The sequence below is a fragment of the Mustela erminea genome, chromosome 11 (assembly GCF_009829155.1).
Source record: "Mustela erminea isolate mMusErm1 chromosome 11, mMusErm1.Pri, whole genome shotgun sequence".
Classification (NCBI taxonomy): Eukaryota; Metazoa; Chordata; class Mammalia; order Carnivora; family Mustelidae; genus Mustela; species Mustela erminea.
This window is the reverse complement of record NC_045624.1, coordinates 48,554,756-48,574,009: the sequence shown is the minus strand read 5'-3', so window position 1 is coordinate 48,574,009 and position 19,254 is coordinate 48,554,756. Positions and strand designations below refer to the sequence as shown.

At 51.0% G+C, this 19,254-nt stretch overlaps 1 protein-coding gene and 1 long non-coding RNA gene across 2 annotated transcripts; one reads left to right on the top strand and one right to left on the bottom strand.

Annotated features, from left to right (window-relative positions):
* Nucleotides 1-2,913: 2,913 nt before the first annotated feature.
* On the bottom strand, nucleotides 2,914-6,867 carry HOXA3 (homeobox A3). Its single transcript, XM_032303937.1, has 2 exons — nucleotides 6,320-6,867; nucleotides 2,914-4,658 (listed from the first exon to the last, which is right to left on the bottom strand). The coding sequence occupies exons 1-2, from the start codon at nucleotides 6,843-6,845 to the stop codon at nucleotides 3,853-3,855; spliced, it is 1,332 nt and encodes a 443-aa protein (XP_032159828.1). The 5' UTR covers nucleotides 6,846-6,867; the 3' UTR covers nucleotides 2,914-3,852.
* A 3,208-nt stretch (nucleotides 6,868-10,075) lies between these two features.
* LOC116568526 lies at nucleotides 10,076-17,789 on the top strand. Its single transcript, XR_004276658.1, has 3 exons — nucleotides 10,076-10,178; nucleotides 15,510-17,466; nucleotides 17,567-17,789. It is a non-coding gene; the product is annotated as an uncharacterized LOC116568526 (long non-coding RNA).
* The last annotated feature ends 1,465 nt before the right edge of the window (nucleotides 17,790-19,254 follow it).

Here is a 19,254-nt window from a genome sequence, read left to right as displayed (position 1 = left end):
TTTTTTCCAATTCGGAGACTTGAGACTGAGGGCATCTTGGATTGTGCTGGAGGTTTCAAAAGATAACACCTTTAGGTACCAAACAATAACTTTTTAAAAATCCACCGAGCCAGAAAGAGGGGAAGAGGCTGAGAGAGAAATCTGAAGGTATCTCTTTTCCCTCAGACCCTGAGGATGAAGATTCGCTTTTGCTTCCTTTGAAATGGACCAAGTGATCAGACTCCCCCAGGCCGGCAGGCATCCGTGGCAGGAAAATAAATCATTCTGATGGCCAGGGAGAGAGAGGTTGGTGGGGGAAAGAAATCTACGCGGAAAACAAGAAAGGCCAACCGCGGCACAAGGCTAGGACTCCATTTCTGAGGCCGGCATCAAAGGGGGCTTGGGTAGAAATTAGATATAAAGTGGCCTCCATCATTGACTAGCCCAGAGCATCGCCTTACAGATAGAGATGCTATTTTGGAAAATGTGAGGTTTTTCAGTTTTCTTGCTTTTATTCCAAACAAAGCTCTGAAGGAAGTCTGGGTGCGATCAATCTTGCTCACCAAAAGCCTTGACAGCTTCTGGCCCTTAAGAACACATTTCAGCTTCGAGCTCTTTCCAAGATCAAATGTGGCCGAGCAAAGAGGAGAGCAGGAAACGCAAGTAAACAAGGAAAACTAGTCTTTTTAAAGATCTTTTTGGCAGCAGGAAGAGTTATAAGGCGGCTTTTAGGAAAGGTGCTTTTGCACATTCTGGGATAGTGGCTTTGGCATTTGTTGTTACAGAAATAATATTGAGGGGTTAAGGGGAGGGGGAGTTAAGGAGAGGGAACAGCGCTGCCCCCATATCGCTGAGGCTTTGTCAGGGGCTGCGTGGGTGAGAGCTTTCTGTTCGCCTCAGCGGCCTTAATTCAAATACCATCTGGAAGCAAACCCTTTTTTGACCATTCAACACTGAAATCTTCCCCAAATCTATTACTTTAACTCAGGAATATTTCAATAAGGACTTATTTTTAATATCTTAGAAGCTGAAGGTGAGATCAATATTTTTTTCTTTGAAACCTAAAATGAATGTTTTGACTGCTAAGATATGGGAAATCATACTGGAATCTCATTTAAAAATCCGTGCCCTGAGGGAAGGAGGATGCCTCCAAACCAGTCGCCTCTCAGCTAAACGGTAGATTTTAGAAATGGGTTCAAACAGTGGTGTTTCCGAAAGATTTTCCTCTGTGAACAGATAGCGCTGGCTAGCTCGTTCTCTCTCTCTCTCTCTCTCCCTCACACTCTATCTCCGCTGTTCCTTATTTTGCCAGGTAATTTTATATATGTCTGTAAAATTATTACTCATAGAAAGACTTCTGTGGTTGCTTAGCCTGTTCAGTTCAGATCTGAACAACCAAAACAGCGGAAGCTCCAATCCTCACAAAGACTGGATTTCCAGCCTCTGCATTTCTGAGGTGCGCCATATTTTGGCAGGGAGGTTGGGGTGGGGTGGGGAGCAAATCTATTCCTTCCATAACCCAAGCTCTTTAAAAATCCAGAAAAACATATATGTGTCTCAAGAGCTCCAGACAGATGTGGGAGAAGCATCTCTGGCTGTGAGAGAAACACCCAGATCTCTACAGCTCCCTGGCTTTGCATCTTCCGAGCATTTTTCTTTTTCTTAAAATGTGAGAAGGTCCCCTAAAAGCAGCTTCTGTGGACCCAGGAGATACCCCAAAATGGCTCCAGGGCCTATTTCTAAAGATCATCTGAGGGAGCTTCTCAGGGGAAAGATAGAGGCCATTATGATGGATATTTTGGATTGCAAACAAAATGGCGACATTTTTCATCTCCGTCTCTGAAAGATACAATCCAGGGAGAAGGAGGATTTATTTCTCACATCAGATGCTTCTGATCCGAGACGCAGGTGGTTTCTCACTTCCAATTTAGAAAGGGAATGTTGATGGGGATACAGTCCTGAGGTTTTCACTTTCTGAATTTGGTTCCTTCTCCAAGCAATTCTTTAATATAAAAATAAAAATATTTCCCTTTCCTGTGCCTGCTTTTGGTCTGCCAGCCAGTGAGCTGCAGCCTATCTCCAATCCAGGAGTAGAAATGTAATGTTTAGCTCCTGCAGCATCAAATGAAAGAAGTACTTATAAAATTGCATTTTTATTAGAAAGATACCAATCTCCTTTCTTTCTCCTCCTCCCCCGGGGCCATAAAAGGAGAGTGAGGAGGGATGAAGGAGAGGAAATAAATCCAGGGGATGCCAAATCCTAAATTCCGGGATGAAGAAGAAGCTGGGACGCCAGCAGTCCAGGAAGGGCTTGGGGAGGCTCCTGGGAGTTCAGCCTTTCTTCTGCTGGATACCTGGGTGAAGCTCTGTCTCCTTCGAGCCTCCTAGCTCCAGTGGCGATTTTAAGAGTCATTCTCTCCTCTTGGAGCGATAAGAGACTGAAGAGGATCCACAGAGAGTCCGTTTGCTCCAGAAAATGCTCTGCATCCTCCGCATGGCTCATGATTCCCAGGGTTAAAGCATTGGCTGGTCCGCTTTGACCTGGAGGAAGATCTTGGAGAACACATCCCTGCCTTACTCCCCAGCGGGGCCGCTCAGGCACCTGTGCGTCCCCGCCCCGCTTCAGGCCGGCTGCCTTTTGTTTGTCCCGCAGTCAGCAGCTCGCAGCCCCTGCGGGGCCGCGCAGGCCCCTCCGCGGCAGCTGGGAATCAGGCAGCCCAGCGGGCTGGCGCTCGGCCTTTCCAGAACTGCCCGCCTCCGGGAGCTCCTGCAGCCTTCCCAAGAATTCGCCATGCTCCCAGGCGAGCTGCCTGGCCAGGCCGCACTCCCGGAGCTGGAAGGCTTGCCGCGGCCTGTTCAGCCACTTCGCCTCTGTCTTAATTCCACGCAGACCCCCATCTTCGGCCAAAGAACCCCTTCTGAACACGGATATTATTCAGAATAAAAACTTTATTTATTTATTTTTTGTTTAGTTTCTCAGAATGTGAGCAGCAAGGAATGTAGAACTCTCAAAACAAATCTAGCATTTTTCACGTTTACAGATTTTTTTTTTTTCAGTTTCGCCGGATGTTACAATCCTAAATCACTGTTTTCAAAAGCTGGATCCTCTCTGGTATTATTGCATCATTACCGTTTTTATAAAGGAATTATATTTCCCTTTCAAATAAAAAATTTTTTTCTATGTACGCCAATACACTATTGAACAAAAGGCCCAAGAAACCTTCTGAACAATCAGGGTACAGAATTTCTTTAATATAAATACGAACGGATGGGGATAAATAATATTTAAAACTTAGATTATTCAATGCTTGCAAAAAAAATATAAATAAATCTGACTGTTCACCAGCATACACACACGGAAAGACGTACACTTAGTCATCCTTGCACAGGGAGCCCCTGTTTCAAAGCGCCTTTGATTTTTTTCTCGCTCTTTACAAGAAGTGCAATTAAAAAAAAAAAAAAACACCTAAAAATTAAAAAAAAAAAAAAAGTATCTGCTTCCCCTCGGGAGCCATAATGTACGAACAAATTCACATTGAAGAACTCGGCTAGAAAATTTGTTCATATACCCTGTTTCTGTTCAAAGAATAGAGAAGGTAAAGGGTGCAGGGCTCGCGGCCGAGCGAGGGGTGGGAGGAGATAAACATCGCTACTGATACTGACAGCCATTCCAGCAACCAAGATTGCTACGTCACATAAACTATAAAAACGCGTTACCAAAGAAAACAAAACGGGGTGGGGGTGGGGGGTAGACGGGGCGGAGGAGAAAAAAGGGAGGGCAAGAAGAACTTTAAAACCAAACCAAAAAAAAGTAAACGTAGAAGAAAGGTGGGGGCAGAGGGACTCTCCTGGCGCGCAGCCCCGAGCCCACCATCACAGGTGGGTGAGCTTGGGGGCTTCCTGAATTCTTCCCTGAGAAGGATGGTGGGCGGTAAGGTCCGTGTAGGTGGGGTGCGGCTCCCCTGGCCCGGGCCCGTGATGGTGGCCGCTGCCCAGCGGCCCAGCACCCCCGTAGTCTATGGCTGCAGAGGCGGCGTGGGGGAGGTGAGTTAGGCCAAAAAGGGCAGGCCCAGAGTTGCTCATGGGCTCCACATAGCTGCCCCCGACGAAGACGGGGCTTCCCTGTAAGTGTGGGGTCCCATAGCTGCCGTTGCCCTGCAGGCCATGCGCGTGTGGGTCATAGTCGGGTGTACCCCCCGCTCCCGCCCCCGCCGCGGTGTAGCGCTTCTGTGGGGGCGGTGGGGGCGCGCAGCTTGGCAGGGATGCGGGGTAGGAGGCGGGGGGCAGCCCATAGGCGCCCTGGGGAGGCTTGGAGAAAGGCGGGGGCGACTGGGGCTCATACGGGACGCTGTTGACCAGTGAATGCATAGAGTTCAGATAGCCGCCCGCGCCAGGGGGGACGGGGCTGCGACTTGGGGACTGGCCCCCTGATGACGTCAGCATGCCCTTGCCCTTCTGATCCTTCTTGTACTTCATGCGCCGATTCTGGAACCAGATCTTGATCTGGCGCTCAGTGAGGTTCAGCAGGTTGGCCATCTCCACCCGGCGCGGCCGGCACAGGTAGCGGTTGAAGTGGAACTCCTTCTCCAGCTCTACCAGCTGCGCGCTCGTGTAGGCGGTGCGCGCCCGTTTGGACGACGCCTGCCCAGGCGGGCTCTTGTCGCCAGAGCAGCTCTCCCCTGCGAGGACAGAGGAGACAGCAAAGGAGAATGGAAGAGAGCCATCAGGGGCTGCCTCAAGCCCCGCCTAGCCCCTGACTCCTCCAGGCCCCTCAGTTGGTCCAGGCTCCAAGATCCCTCTGTCAGGGCCCAGAAAAGGGGATGAAGAACTAGGTCCCCTCCTCTGTCCTGGTGGGGAAACAGTGCCAGTAGCTGGGTAGCTAGCCCCTCCTTCGGTCAAGTTGCAAGTCACAAGCTTCCCTAAGGGAGGAGAGGTAAGGAAAGAAAAGCAGAACCCCCAGTTTGCCTTCCTGGAGCTATTCACTTTGTGAATCATTTACTGATCCTTCAGGCCTATCAGACTTTAGGCTCCCTGTGGGCGGGTCTCCCATGTTCATTCCCTTCACAGTAACAGGAATGTGGGGCACCTAATACACTGAATAAACCTTTCCCTAATTCACTGTCTGACTGAAGGATTGGACAGTTGCCTCAACTGGCCACTTATTTAGTCTATCCACTGGAGATGGGTGGAGTGGAAGCCCTATTCTGAAAGGCTTTCTGTGTGCAAAGGAAGAGATCCCACTGGAAGTACCAATTTCTGGTGGGGTGACCCAGCCCCTGACTCTGGGTCTTATAAATTAGGGCTCTTGGTGTCATCAAGCAGCCTCCCCATTTTCACACACTAATCTTGTGCCCTCCTATCTTCCCCCTCACTCCCAAATCTCAGACTCTGGGGTGGGGGGGGTGGCCCCAGATGCTGAGGCCTAGAGCAGAGTACTGGCAACTGGAGAAGGCAAGGGAAAAGGTAACCAAGATGCTGGGAAGCCCAAGACCCAGGACCTGTCCTTCAGTCTAGTTCCTGGAGGCCCATGTGGTTCCTATTAGCATGACAAGTCCAAATCCCCTCCCCCAGGAGATCTTTGGCTGCCTTCATAGTACTAAGTCTGAGTAGGGCCTTCCCAGAGGTAAGGCAGCCACTCCATCTACTGGAGCAAAAATTTAAAAATAGGCTCTGTTTATAACCAAAGCTTGAATTCTCACTTGGATGGTGACTAGGTGTGCTTTTATCCTGCCACATTTCAGTGTAGAGTAGATGTCACTGTTTCACTAGAAATGAGGACTTGTGGAGCACCTGGGTGGCTCAGTGGGTTAAGCCTCTGCCTTCTGCTCAGGTCATGGTCTCAAGGTCCTGGGACTGAGCCCCTCATCCGGCTCTCTGCTCAGCAGGGAGCCCACTTCCCCCTCTCCCTCTGCCTGCTTCTCTGCCTACTTGTGATGTCTCTCTCTGTCAAATAAATAAACAAAACCTTAAAAAAAAAAAAGAAGAAGAAGAAGAAAGAAAGAAAGAAATGAGGACTTGTGCTAAAAAGAGAGAGTGGAGCTCAGGTTTGTTGTGCCTAAAGGTCCTAACTCCAAAAGTGGAATAAGAAGGGATTCCAAGCTCCGTAGGCCCCACTTGCTCTTGCATAAGTCAAGAGAGACTCTCATAGGGTCTTTCTCTGGGGTTTCCTGGTCAGAGTCCTGTCACCCCCCTAGTTGAAGGAGAAGGAGCAGTTTACTCTTGAATGTGTTCCAGTGCTCCCAGACTGTACTGGCTGTGGCTGGAGATGGCTGGGGGGGACGGAGGGGATGGGAAGCGGGAGCCTGGCCAGAGGACCCTCCTCCAGAAGGCACCCGTTTACCTGAGCTGGAGCCGCTTGTTTTCTGCTTTGTGTTTTGCCGAGACTCTTTCATCCAGGGGAAGATTTGTTTGGCCACGGTGGGTGAGTTGAGTAGGGGGCTCTTGGCTGCGCTGGCAGGGGTGGGGTTGCTGCTGGCATTCTGAGGTGGGGAAACTGAAGAGGGGGGAGGAGGCGCAGCAGGAGCCGGTGCTGGGGGCTGCGGCGGGGGTTGCGGCTGCTGTGGAGCTGGGGGCGCGGCCTGGGGCGGCGGCGGGGCCAGAGGTGGCTCGCCCAGGCCTGGGGGCTGACTGGGCGGGCCGCTCAGGGTGCGCAGACACGCCTCGCTCAGCTCGTGCGCCTTGGGGTGGCCCCCGCCGCTGGTGGGCGACTGGAGGGAACAGGCGGGTCGGTGGTACTCGCCATCAGCGCCCAGTGCCGCGGACGCCGGGTACGGCTGCTGACTGGCATTATAAGCGAACCCGTTGGCTGCCTGGTAGGGGTAGCCACCGTAGATCGCGGAGCTGTCGTAGTAGGTCGCTTTTTGCATCGCGTTGTTTCACAATCTTGATCGCACACTCTGACAGGGGCTTGACACCCGTGAGGGCGCACATTGGCACGCCCCCGCGGTCACGTGACGCTCCGCCGCCAATGGCCGCCCCGCGCAGACCTGGGGGGGCGAGAATCGCAGCGCGGTGAGGGCTCCGCGCAAATCCATCTTACTCTCAATAGCTAAGTGACATGAAAGCCATAAAAGAAAAAGTGGTCAGCAATATTTAGCAGCACGACTTGGCCCCGGGCGCAGAGAGCCGCGCTATAAAAAGCCGCTGGAATTTACTGGCAGCTACAAATATTTGCTTAACTTGCGTCTGGAGTTGGGGGGTTTTCCGGGGAGAGAGGAGGAGAGTAACCGAGGGCTCGAAGCCCGGTCTCCAGAGCTGGAGTCCAAAAGAAGAAAGGCTGATGGGCTAGAAAGGAGCAGGGCTGAGATCCTTCCTTTCCAGGGAAGGAGAAACTTGGGGTGTCCCTTCATCTCCGCTCCTTGGCCTCGTCCAGTGAGACCGGGGCTCCTTGCCTCTCAGGATCTTGGGGAAGGGGCAAGGGGGCAAAGGGGAGAGTAGGTTGCCAATTTGTTCTCCAGTCGCTTTAGGACTAATATTTGTCAAAAAGAGCCCTGACGCGGGGGGACTTCCCATCCAGCCCCTTCTTGGATCTTCCAGCACCCAACAGAGGTATGCACAAAAAACTCTGAAGCAATTGCCCTACTCTACCCCCGATGGATTTCAGAAGCTGAGCTTGTTAGGCAGTTAATCTACCCCTGTGCGGGGATATGACCTACCTCTTCCAAATGAGCCCCTTGTGGCCAAGAGGGGGGAGAAAAAACTTTAGAAAGAACATCCTGTATGGGAGGGACCAATAACAACACTGGCTTCAGCAAGTTAAACTCAAATCCTGGACAGTTCTTTACTCCTTTCCTCTCCTTATTTTCTCAGGCAGGACCCAGCAAGCCACTCCCACTTCTTTCCCCCTGTTACAGAAGGTCCCCAGACCCTCCTGCCTTGGGCTTTCTGAGGTGCTGTTATTCAGGGCAACTATCAAATTCTACCTGTTAAAACATGATGGATTAGAGAAAAAACCAACCCACCAGGAACCTGAAAAACCAGCGTTCATCTCCATGACCACGGCTTGAACTCTCCCTCCAACTTAACGATAATAGGTTCTGTCTTAGAAACTGCTATGTAATTTGATGTATGGGGGTCATTTGGCTCCGGACGAGGGATGGAAGCGCAAGCCATAAAATCCTGCCAGAGTTCCCTGATCTTTGTGTGCTGTTGTTGTTGATATTTGTTACTTAGCCGATTTACCTGCTTCAGAAACACCAAGCAAAGGTCAACCCTGAAAAACTTAAAAGCAACTGAAAGCCTCCTCAACCCTTTTTAAAAATTTACTATTTAGAAAGCAGTTTGCAGAAGTGAAATCTATGTTTTATTTTTGTTTTCAGCCGTTGCATGGTCAGTCTCTGGTTCTCAGCTGAGAGAAGTTCCATGTGAGTTCATATACACACACATACACACACATAGGATGATAGTTTCTCTAACTATTTAAGAAAAAAACATAATGACAAATTCATAAAGAAAATGACTTAGTTCACACCCTAACTATGTATATTTCAGTCCTGGAGTCATTCAAGTTCTCTAGAAATTGCAGACACTTTGTTAACTAGAAAACACCATCCACCAAGAGATGATTACAATTCTGTTTTTAATAATGGGCTTCTCTGGATTTTATTATTAAACCAACAATCTGACCAACATCTGGAAAACAAGCACAATTAATTTTCCAAAAGCTCAATTAAAAATTACAGCTTCCCTTATCTGAACTTACTGTGTGTGATCTTGAACCCTGGAGTATTGTTTCTATTTTGGAATAGATAGGAAGCTACAGATACCATGATCGAAAATAATAAAGAATAAAATAAAATTTAAAACTGAATAGCAATCCAATGTCTCAGTTTCCTGTTCTTTCACTGAAAACAGTTCTTATTATATTTGGCAGTGTTAATGTCTGCCATTATAAATTCTTAAGATACTATGTCTGTGTAAAATAAAATGTCAGGTTAAGAAAATTACTCCAGACACTTGAGCAGCAAGATATTAGATAAAACAAAATGAAGGTGATTTTGAACGTGTAACATTTCAAGTGACTTGCTAATCCATTATCACAAGCTATATTGGCCTGCTGCTTACTTAAGTCTTTTCATCAGGTTGTGCATTGTCTTGTAAATAACACCATGAAAAACCAAAGAGCATACAACAGTCCCTATAATATGAATTCACCTCAGAGATCCCACCAAAGTCCTCCCTATTGTTTGAGGTCAGCAGACACCTACCGTGGGGCCCACACATTTCCCCCCTCCTGCCCTCACCCCAGCCCCCAAAGTTTGCAACCTAGTAAAGAAGTTGGATATCTGCCAGTCTGGAAACTTGCTTTGCACCCGCACCCCCCCGCCCAAGCAAGGGCTGGGATGGGAGGAGATTCCTCCGAAAAGATCTGTTTCTGGACAATAACCCCCAGGTGCAAGAACTGAGAGTTGAGAAGGCTAAATTGAGTGCAGAAAGCAAACCCTATTGTCTTTCTGGAAGATCTGCCCAAATTCAACCTCCTTCCTTCAGAGACCGCTCCCTGTTTCCACTCCTGCCCCTTCCTCAGCCTGCCCTCACCCCGAGTTTAAGCGGGAATATCGGGTAAGAGCCCCCCTGTCCCCTTTCCACCCTCCCTCCCTCCCCAACCCAGAAAAGTTGGGGCAGGGCTAGGGGAGAGGGAAGAGGTGGGGGCGGGGATGGGAAAGCGGCCTGAACTCGAAGTGTAAGGGTATCAGTCACTGCCGGGAAGGAAGCTCCGGCTTGTGAACTCTTCTTGAACCGAGATTTAAGTCTGCAGCCATAAATCACCGAGACGTAAACTCCGCCATTCAGCGCTGAGAGCGGCCGGTTGTGGCCCTGCTTACCTTAACTTCTGAGGAGCGCCGCGAGCGCAGGATCGGGCTCGGGCTCGGGCTCCGGCCCCCGGCCCGGCTCGGCCGCCCGGCCGGGTCCCCTAGGCGCGGGATGGGCACCGACCCTCAGCATCAGCCGAGACGGCAGGCGGGAGGGAGACCCCAAGGCCCGGACGCCGAGGCGCAGAGCGTGGCGGCTTCGCTGCTCCGGCAAGGCTCGCCCAGGGCGGACTGGGGCGGCTTGGACCCCCCCCCTCCCACCCACCCCACCCACCCACCCCTCCCCCACACCCCCGCCCCCTGCCCTTCCCGAGGGCAGCAGCCGCGGCCCGGAGATAAGCGCTAGCGCGGCGCAGGGCTCTGCCTGGGCTAGTGGCACCGACTTGGGTATGTTTCTTATGAATATTACACGCGGAGCAGCGTCTGGTCGGGGGGGGGGGTGCGGTGGGGGGTGCTGGGGGCGGGCGGGAGGGGAGGCCGAGGCGGCTGGGGAAGCGCGGGGCGGCGTGGGGGATGGGGCTAAGGCGAGGGGAGGGACAGGAGCGAGAGGGGGAACTCGGCGGCTGCGGCGGCGGCGGGAGGAGGGCAGCCTCCCCCCCAACCCCCAACGCCCTCCCTCTCCTCGCTTCTAGGCGTCACTAAAGTCCAGGAAAATTATGCTAATGAGGACAAAGGGCTCTCACAAAGGGGCTCTCTAGCCGGGCTCTATTTCTTAGGAATCCATTTGAGAAACCACATAACGCCTGCCCTGAACACTTCCAGTTGGGGTGCAAGGAGAAAGAGAACCAGGAGGCGAGTTCCCCAGACTTTGGGCACTTTACCACATCTGTCACCCCCAATCTGAGAACCTCAAAGGCACTCTTTGGGGGGCAGAGGTAGGGCTTCCTTTCTCAAGAGACCTCCCCAAGAGCCAACTGGGCTGTCTTTGGTTATATTTTTAGGCAAAAACCCTTAAAATTCTGGCAGCCAGGAGGGAAGTAGCTTGGGGGAGATGTCCATAAGCCCAGGCAGTGAAAGGGGATGCTCTGGGCTCAGGTACACACTAGAATACCTAGAAAACTGGGTCTCCAGCTTTTAGGTGCCCATTTCCCCAGTACAGACAGGCAGCTCAATGGCAGGGAAAGACATAAAACTCTCACCCCAACGCCAACGGTGTCTATGATGTTTCCCCCTCAATTAGTGGTATACAGGGACCCTAAGCAGAGGAAGGGCCAGAGTGTGCCTGGCAATATTGCCACAACTTTAAGGAGGATGGGCTTCCTGCCTTCTAATGCCCCCCTCAACTCTTCAGAGTCCGAAGTGAACTCTGCAAGTCCGATGTGTGTGGCAAAAAGAGAAATGGAGCTTTCGTGCAATTCCAAGGTGTCAACGGCCAATCCTTCTCAAAGGAAGGTGTTAAAAATATAAGTAGTATGTTTAAACTGTCGGGGAGCCAAAGTGTCACCTTAGAGCAAAAACAAAGCCAAGGGAAAAGGGAGAAATCAAAAAGCACTCCTGGCCAGGGTGGCCTCATGCATACCAATGGTTTTTGTCATTTATGGCTGGGCAAGATTTATGACTCGGCGCCCCAAAGCTGTAAACAGAGCACAAAACAGCAAACACTTGCTCCTCATGGCATATTGCGGCGTAACTTGAAAGGGGGAGCCGGGCAGCGTAGGAGGTGAGAGCCGCCGCAAAAATCCGCTCGGCTGCATTTTCTCTTCAAACCGGCCGGGTCGGATGTGGCATTTGAAGAAAGAAGGCGTGGGTCAATAATCAACCCGCACTTTCTCCTCCAAACTGCTGACACGACTCTCACCGCCTTCTCAGCTAAGCCAGCTGCAGGGAAGGCCAGCTTTCCGTGAGAACCTGCCAGGGGAGGGGAACTCCTGGGCCAAGAGGGCCGAGGGCTCCGAGGTGAGGGCTGGGGCAGCTGGGGAGCATACCTTTTCAAAGGCGCCAAGACCGTGCCAGGCAAAATGCTGGGACTGGACTGGAGGAGCCACGGGACTATAGGGAAAGCTGGGGCGGGAGGTCGGGACAGGGTCCCCACCAGTCCCAGACTAGGTGGCTTTTGGGTGGCTCGCTGCCGCAGGCAGAAATGGGTCTCTGACCTCAAGTCTAGGGTCTGCCGTCCTGGCACGGAGACCTCAGGGGTTTGGGCCTCTCTGCTGAAATCCACAGGACTAACTTTTGGGGGCATGGCAGGCGAGGTGATTAAAAATAACAATTTATGATTGCTGAAGGTTTTTTTATTTGTTATTGTTTTTTAAGAGAAAAATACCGCCTGTCGATATCCACTGTCAGAAATTAACCCACCGCTGCCTCTGCGGTGCCTTTCTAGGCATATCGCGCAGCCATTCACCCTGCTCGGCCAAAACCGCTGAGGTTTTCTTTGTGGAGAGGACCCCTTGGCTCCTCCAAACCACCCGCTCCAGTCCCTGTGCTCCCTGATGTCTTACCCGTGGGGACTAGAAGAAAACATTTTCTCAGCACTACAAAAATATCTGGAATAGCGAAGGTGTGTTTGTGCCTCTCTACCCTTTCTAGGGGCCTCCTTGAGAACATGTCTGGGAGGGCCTGGGGCCGATTCAAGGCTGTCTGTGCAGCCCCGGGAGAAAGGTGAGGCAAAAAGAGGCATCGGAATCCAGGAATGGGGAGGAAAATTAATGAGGAAATACACTTGCCTGTGAGGGTGCGGCTGGCATTTTAAGGGTAACAGGGGACTAGCCTGTTTTTTATCGCTACAGTTCAGCTATAACGGAGTGCCTTTAGCTCTTTCCATGAATGAAAAACCAACGGGTGCTCTGTAAACTGGCCTGTTGGTTTCTTCTCACTGTGCACACTTTTATGCAGAACCAGTGTGAGAGTCCATCCCTAGATATTTATTCCGCTTGCTGGCACTGAAGTGACAATAAAAAGATCCTTTTAACAAACCTCTATTCCCTCTCTCGTTCTTTCTAGCGAAACTATATTATTTATGAGTCTTTAACTGGGTCAAAAATGCGCCAGAACTGGGTCATAAATCATACGAAATGCTGACAAGTAATTGAACAGCAATTAAAGCTTACATTTTATTTCCAAGGGGTGTTTTAGAGCACTTGAAACGGCCTCAGTTAAACACGGTTAGCGCGGAGGCCGGCAGCGGGGGAGGGTAGAAGCGGCCCTTCCGTTCTGGGGATGTAAATCCCACTCAAGTAGGGGAAGCTTGATTTGATTTTTTTTTTTCCCAAGTACAGAAAGAAATAAGATTTTTTTTTTTAAAGTCATGGGCAGATCTGATTCCTGACTCCTTGTAGACACCCCTTTCCTCTACTCCAAGCTCTCCAAGTGCAGAGGAAAGTGAAGTTTCCTTCACCTTTTCAGGGAGTTTTTATCCTTCCCAGGAGCACTGGGTCTCCAAAGTGCAATTACCACAGGCTTTCCCAGTAATTTGGAAGCACAGTTTAACTCTCATCTGCATCTGTCCTGGCTGTAACACTGTTCCTGGGGTCTGAAGCCCGAGACATGTCTGCCTCTGCTTTCTGTGGACTCTGCCTCTGGAATTCTCCTTAGCCCAGGTTGCAATAACCAGTCCTTAAAACTCTGCAAGCCAGCTGGGTGTGTTACAATGGGGTGTCCAGGCCATGCACAATATGAAGCCCAAACCCAGGTCTAGCTCCCTCCTCTCCAAAATTCAGCCTAATAGAGCTTCCAGGCGTTCCTCAGACTTACCCGCCACCCTAAGCTAAGCGTCTCCTCGGTCTGAGCTGTCCTTCCTCAAGCCTACCCAGGTAGAGAGGGTGCTGGGGAAACAATGGTGCATCCTCTGGGGTCTGGCACCTTTGGTCCCGCGTGTGGGAAAGCGCGTCCTACAACCCAGCACTGAACAAAGTGGCCCAAAGCATCATCAATAAAATGGCAGTGCATCTGCACACTCATTGATTTCCCTCTTCCAACTGCTCCGGCTGCCCAAATCAGCCTTACCTCTTCAACCCCGGCCGCCCCACAAACGTCTCGGACCCGGAGCAATTCCCCTACCCATCCATGCAGCCCCCACCCCCTCCTGGCAGTCTAGCCCCGCTAGCGCGGCGCGGGCCACCTCGGCGTGATCGGCGCTTCGGGACCCTCCCTCCGCCTGGGGCTCAGCTCCTGGGACTCCAGCCCGCTGCAGTGGACAAAGCCGCCTAAGCGCTGGAAGCCACCGGGCTTACCTAGTAGCCGCCAAATGCCCTTTCCTTTATACCCCCAACACTTCCCAGGGAATTAAACTCAGTCTGAGGCGCTACTGGGGATCTTTCAAGCGGTTTCGGTTCTACGAGAGAAACAAAGGAAGAGGGGCTGAGGGTCCTGTTGGTGAACCAGGGTCTCCTCGCCTGACCTTTGTCTCTCACAGCCATAACTCACTCTAGATATGAACAATCAGCGGAAATACCTTAAAATAAATTCCATCCTCCTGGTGTGGCCTCGAGTCCCATCGGCTAGGTCGCCCAGAGCCGCTCCATGAGCGCTGAAAACTGCAACCCGCTAGGAGAGTGCTCTCCGGAGAAGGGAAAGAAGGAGGAGGTGGGTGCGTGGGGGTGGGGGAAAAAGCTCTCGCTGGGTAGAGAATCTAGAAAACGTAATCACAGGCGAAGCCCGCCCGGGTCTCCGCTCCAAATGCCACAATAATGCGCTGTATTATGTGCTCACGTGGTCATACGTCAACTTAAATCCTTTTATTTGAAATAGGGAATCACTGAAGGGACTAGGTTTCCAAGCAGAACATTCAGCTTTGGGGGAGGGGAAGTGGAGAAGCTTGGCCAGTAGTGGGGAAGAGTTTTGTCTAGGGCAGTGGGACAATGGGGGCATAACCCCCTCAACATGTGCCACACTAGGCCACTTATCTCCACTTACAGTTCTTTACAAATGATCCAAACAGAAGGGAACAGAACAGCAATGCTGTCCTCATTCTTAGAGTCCATGTAACTGTAGTCTTCCACTCACGGACAAGCTGAAGCCTGCATGTCCAGGCACTCGAGTCTCCTCTGGCCCTCCAGCCAGTGCATCAAAAGGCAAAGCCCAGGCCTTGTTTCCAGAAGAAAACCCAGTAATGACTGGCTTAGTTGGTGGACTCCCTCATGGCCTGCCATTGTATAGAGTTTGCTAACACCCACGCTGTACACCACACCACTGGAGAAACCCAAAAGGCCCCAAATTACCTGACAAAGGGCTAAAGCACCTCCTCCAAGTCCAGTTGATTTTGTTCAGTGGGAGCCCTCTAGGAAAGAGGTGCTTAGCTGGAAAGTGGTGGGTCAGGGTTTTGCAAAATACAGAAGGACTCAGTGCCCTGGTTATACCTACCCTTAGACATGTCCTCAGTGCATAGCAGGAGTGATACAGGAAATTGTAGGCTTCTAACAATGGAAAATGTAAGGGGGGATTATCTAATTGACTCTGTAAGATAAATACATACACACACACACCCTTTATTGGCATCCCTTGGAATTACCTACAAGATAACCTGGGACCTTCTTTGCACATGGGTCTGTCCACCCTCCCCTAAGACAATTCTGTCCACCAGCAGAAAGCTAACTGGATCAACTCTGCTCCAACAAACAACCCCCCTGTTCTACTCTTGACTTCTGCTTGGTGACATTGTCCACTGATTTTAACACTTCACCCTCTAGAAAGTTCCTCTTTTCCCGTCTGAGTTTCCAAACTTCGGGAGTGCTCTCAGAAGTAGTGAGATCATCATGCCTTATTCTTTTCTTTCCCTAGAGTGGATCTTCAGCTGCCTGGGCCTTCTAAGTGTGAGGACTCGCTTATAGTAGCCGCAGAAGGCTGTGCATGATCCCGCCCCTCCCCTCCTCCCCTGCAGGGACCTGGTGAGAACGTAAGGCCCTCAGTTAGGGGGCCTGCTCATTGGGGGTGTCCAAATCAGAAGGGCAATAAAAGAGGAGGAGACCTAATCCCTTGGAAGTGAGCCGTGGCCTATGCTAGGGGCAGTATTCCAACAAAGTTCTGTTTGTGGTAGAGCTGGGAAAGAACCTCTCTGTCAACTGTCCCAACTCTGACCTAAGCCACAAGCTGGAAAGTGAGAACCCAAAGTGAAAAAACCTGCTTCTCTTGGGTATGTGGGTGGGGGATAGGACCAAAGGCTGGTACCCAAAAAGCACTCTCCATTTCCCCAAGAATTCAGACCGCTAATACATTGTCTTCTGCTCCCCTTATGCACCCTTTCCCATCCCAGCAGTGCCAAGTATTTCACACTGAACCCTCCTGATAACCTAGAAAGGACCTGGAAGTTTTGCCAAACCGCTGCCAAACTACCCTCTGCCCCAACCAAAGTTTCTGCAGAGACTTTGACTCAAAGATGAGAAGGGGCCCCCTTCAGAACTCTCCGAACAGTCTGGAGCAAATCGAAACTCCGAGGCCATAAATCAATGGGAGAAGTATTTGGTACTGCTTCAGAGAAATGCCTTAACGCCAGCAAGGCCCCAGCAGCGGCATCTCAGTTCTAGCCAGGAGCCTCCATGCCGCTATTAACAGCCCAGTTAATGCTCCAACTGCTGCTTAACAATTAACATTAACGACTTGGGTTGGAATGGGGTGATTTGGTGGGATGTGAAGGGAAAAATCTGAGGGAGTCACAGGAAATGTAACTTTTGAGGTGAAAATAGCTTCCCTAAGAGAGACCTGGGTCTGGGCAGGCCACCAGGGAACAGGCAGCTGAGAGTCCTCCCTCACCACTCTGAAATCCACTCTCCTTGAGTGAGGCTATGGGCCTTTTAAAGTTCCCTTCCAGAAAACAAGAATCGGGATGCCAAGCATGTAGGCCCAGGCTGGGAAACCTAGCTGCCAGTCCCCTTCTTTCCACTTACTCTTCCAGGCCCCAATCTGACCAGTGCTGGGGACACATGTCCTGAATCCATTTCACAAGAACCAAAATAGGTGGAAAGTTGCCTTGGAAGGAGCAGGTGAGCAAGGATACAGAGCTTTGGTCAATATTTGCAAGGCTGTTGGCAGATTAGATATATCTGTATTCAAACACTGCAATCTGATTTCTCTGTCAAAAATACACTTCACATTTTTTCCCCTTTAGTTAACTGTAGTGGTTTTGTTACTTAGCATCAGGTAAGGCCTGCTTAGCACCCCCACTTTTTGGTGGAGGTTAGAGATCATTATTTAACGTGAGATATTTTCTGTGGGTTCAGGTGCAGTACAAATGGGCTCCAAATTCTCTGGATACATACGGATCTGTATATCATTTTATACACATGGTCTAAAACTCCTGCAACTGTGTATCCGTGCCATGGTTCTGTTGTGCACAGAGATGCAAATCATAGGCACACCCTGAGTTGCAAATTCCTGAAACACTCCACCTACCTACACTTGATATAAATGGTCATACAGTAGCTGAGACAGTAACCCAGCTTTACTATTACCCTGTTTACTTTCCATCTGATAAAATAATAATTGTATCCAGAACACCAGATAAGCCTTCAGTATTGCTGAATAGCATGTTGCAATTAATGAACAGCCTGCTGTCTATTGGGGAGCAAATTTTAGGGAAGACAGAGGCCTAGGGGAATAGAAAACAGGAACTCAGAAAACTTCTTAAAATAAATAATTCCTGAAAGAACAAAGCAAACCCATTCCTTCATACCAAGCTTCTGAAAGCTATTCCGGCAGCCCCTCCCCCAAATAGGCACGAAATTTATGGATCTTTTACAAGGTAATAAACCACAGTAATTACCTCCCTGCATTCCCAAACTAAGAGAACAAATTAAGCCAGAACTTGAAAAGAATTTTAAAGAGTTTTCTCTTGTTTCCAGTAGGAAAAGAAAACGCAGAGACCTGGAAGACCCGTGCTTTTCCCGTTGGAAGAACAGAGGATCAGCCCGGCCAAAGGAACAGAGAAGACCCCGTTGTCTGCATTGGAAAGGTAGTAAGTTTCCTCTCGCCAAGGAAAGGCAGAAGAGTAAGACAAACTGCATAGCGGCGAGACAAGTTTCCTCCGCGCAGATCTGTGCCTGACGGCCATTCTCGAACTCACAGTCTCCGCAGGCGCCGCAAACAGTGTACGAGGAGGACGCCCACGCAGGGGCCGTCGCGCCCGTGGCCTCTACTTGCTTTTGCCCCGCTGCTCCGTGCAGCGGTTGGTTTGGAGCTTACCCGAAGAAAGAAACAAACCCCGTTGACACCCCCTACCCCCACGCACACACATCTTAGGTCCCGGCAACTGCCCCTTCTGCACAACGCGGGCCGGCTTTCGGAGCAGACTCTTTGTCTGCCTGAAGCCCCGCATTCGCGGGGAGTGCAGCTGAAGGGGACCCAGCTCCAAAATGCCTCCGAAGTTAAATATTGACCAGAAGCTCTTTCAGAGGCTGCTGCTCTCCCTGGAAGGGTAAACCCCTTCCAAAGGCCCGTGCGAAGCCCCGCGGAGTGAAGAGTTAGCGCAGCGCTTACCTCGAAAGATGTTTAAGACTGAGGCAGTGATTGTCTCCAACCCCGGGCACTCGGGGAATCGCCTTTTCCGGTGTCCGGGCGCTCTGCGGACAGATAAACAGCAGAGGGTAAACCGTGGCTGCGAAGGAAGGGAGTTGGAGAACCGGAGTTGGAAGTGCTGCCGGCGCGGGCGCCAGGGTGGCCCCCCGGGTGACGCGGACACGGAGGAGTCGCCAGGGCACTCGTCCATGAGGCGCACTCGTTGCTTGTAAGGGTCTAGTCTAAGAATGGCCTGAAGATGGTGATTTATTTTTGTAAAATAAATACATACTCCATCTCCGCACCCACATTCTCCCCGTTCTTTCTTGGGAGGGGGCGGTGAGGGAAGGGGGTAGGGGAAGGAAATGGACAGGCGGAGGAAGATGGGAAGGTGGAAGAAGCTTTGCGTTGGTGCCAGCTCTGCTCCGAGAACTCCTCACGCACCTCAACTTGGGGGAATGTGAATGCACGCTTTATTTTCTTTCGCTAACAAAGGGAAGCCCTGTCTGGGAGCATTCAATCACGGACTCTCTTGAAACCTCACTAATAGTGTTCATTTCTGTTTGGCGCGAAATTAGACCCCAGCTCAGTCCTTGGGCCGGGTGCAGTTTTGAGAGGTTTTGTCTTCTGGTTCATTCAAGCCCTGGGTGCGTCACTTCTCGGTCCCAGTGGGCTGGCGGGACTACGGCAGCGCCCATTCCCTCAGAGCAGGGCAACCATGGCTGTTGGAAATAGGGGTAAATGGCAAGGACAGAGACTTCGTACAATACCAGGTCCGGGGGCCCTATCCAGCCCGGCCTTACACAGCAGCAACAAGCCAACTGATGCCCTATATCTGCTGCCAACTCATCCCTCAAGCTATCTGCAACTCTCTCTTGCTCACTAGCAGTCAGTCAACTTTCCCGGGATGGAGAAGACGCTGAGCCAGGGAGGAAAGAATCCTCCTCCTTGCTAAACCTGGGTTTGGAGAAGTTTTCCGCTGGCTGGGACTCTGTTGGGTGGGTTGCTTCCACAATCACATCCTCCACTACCATTT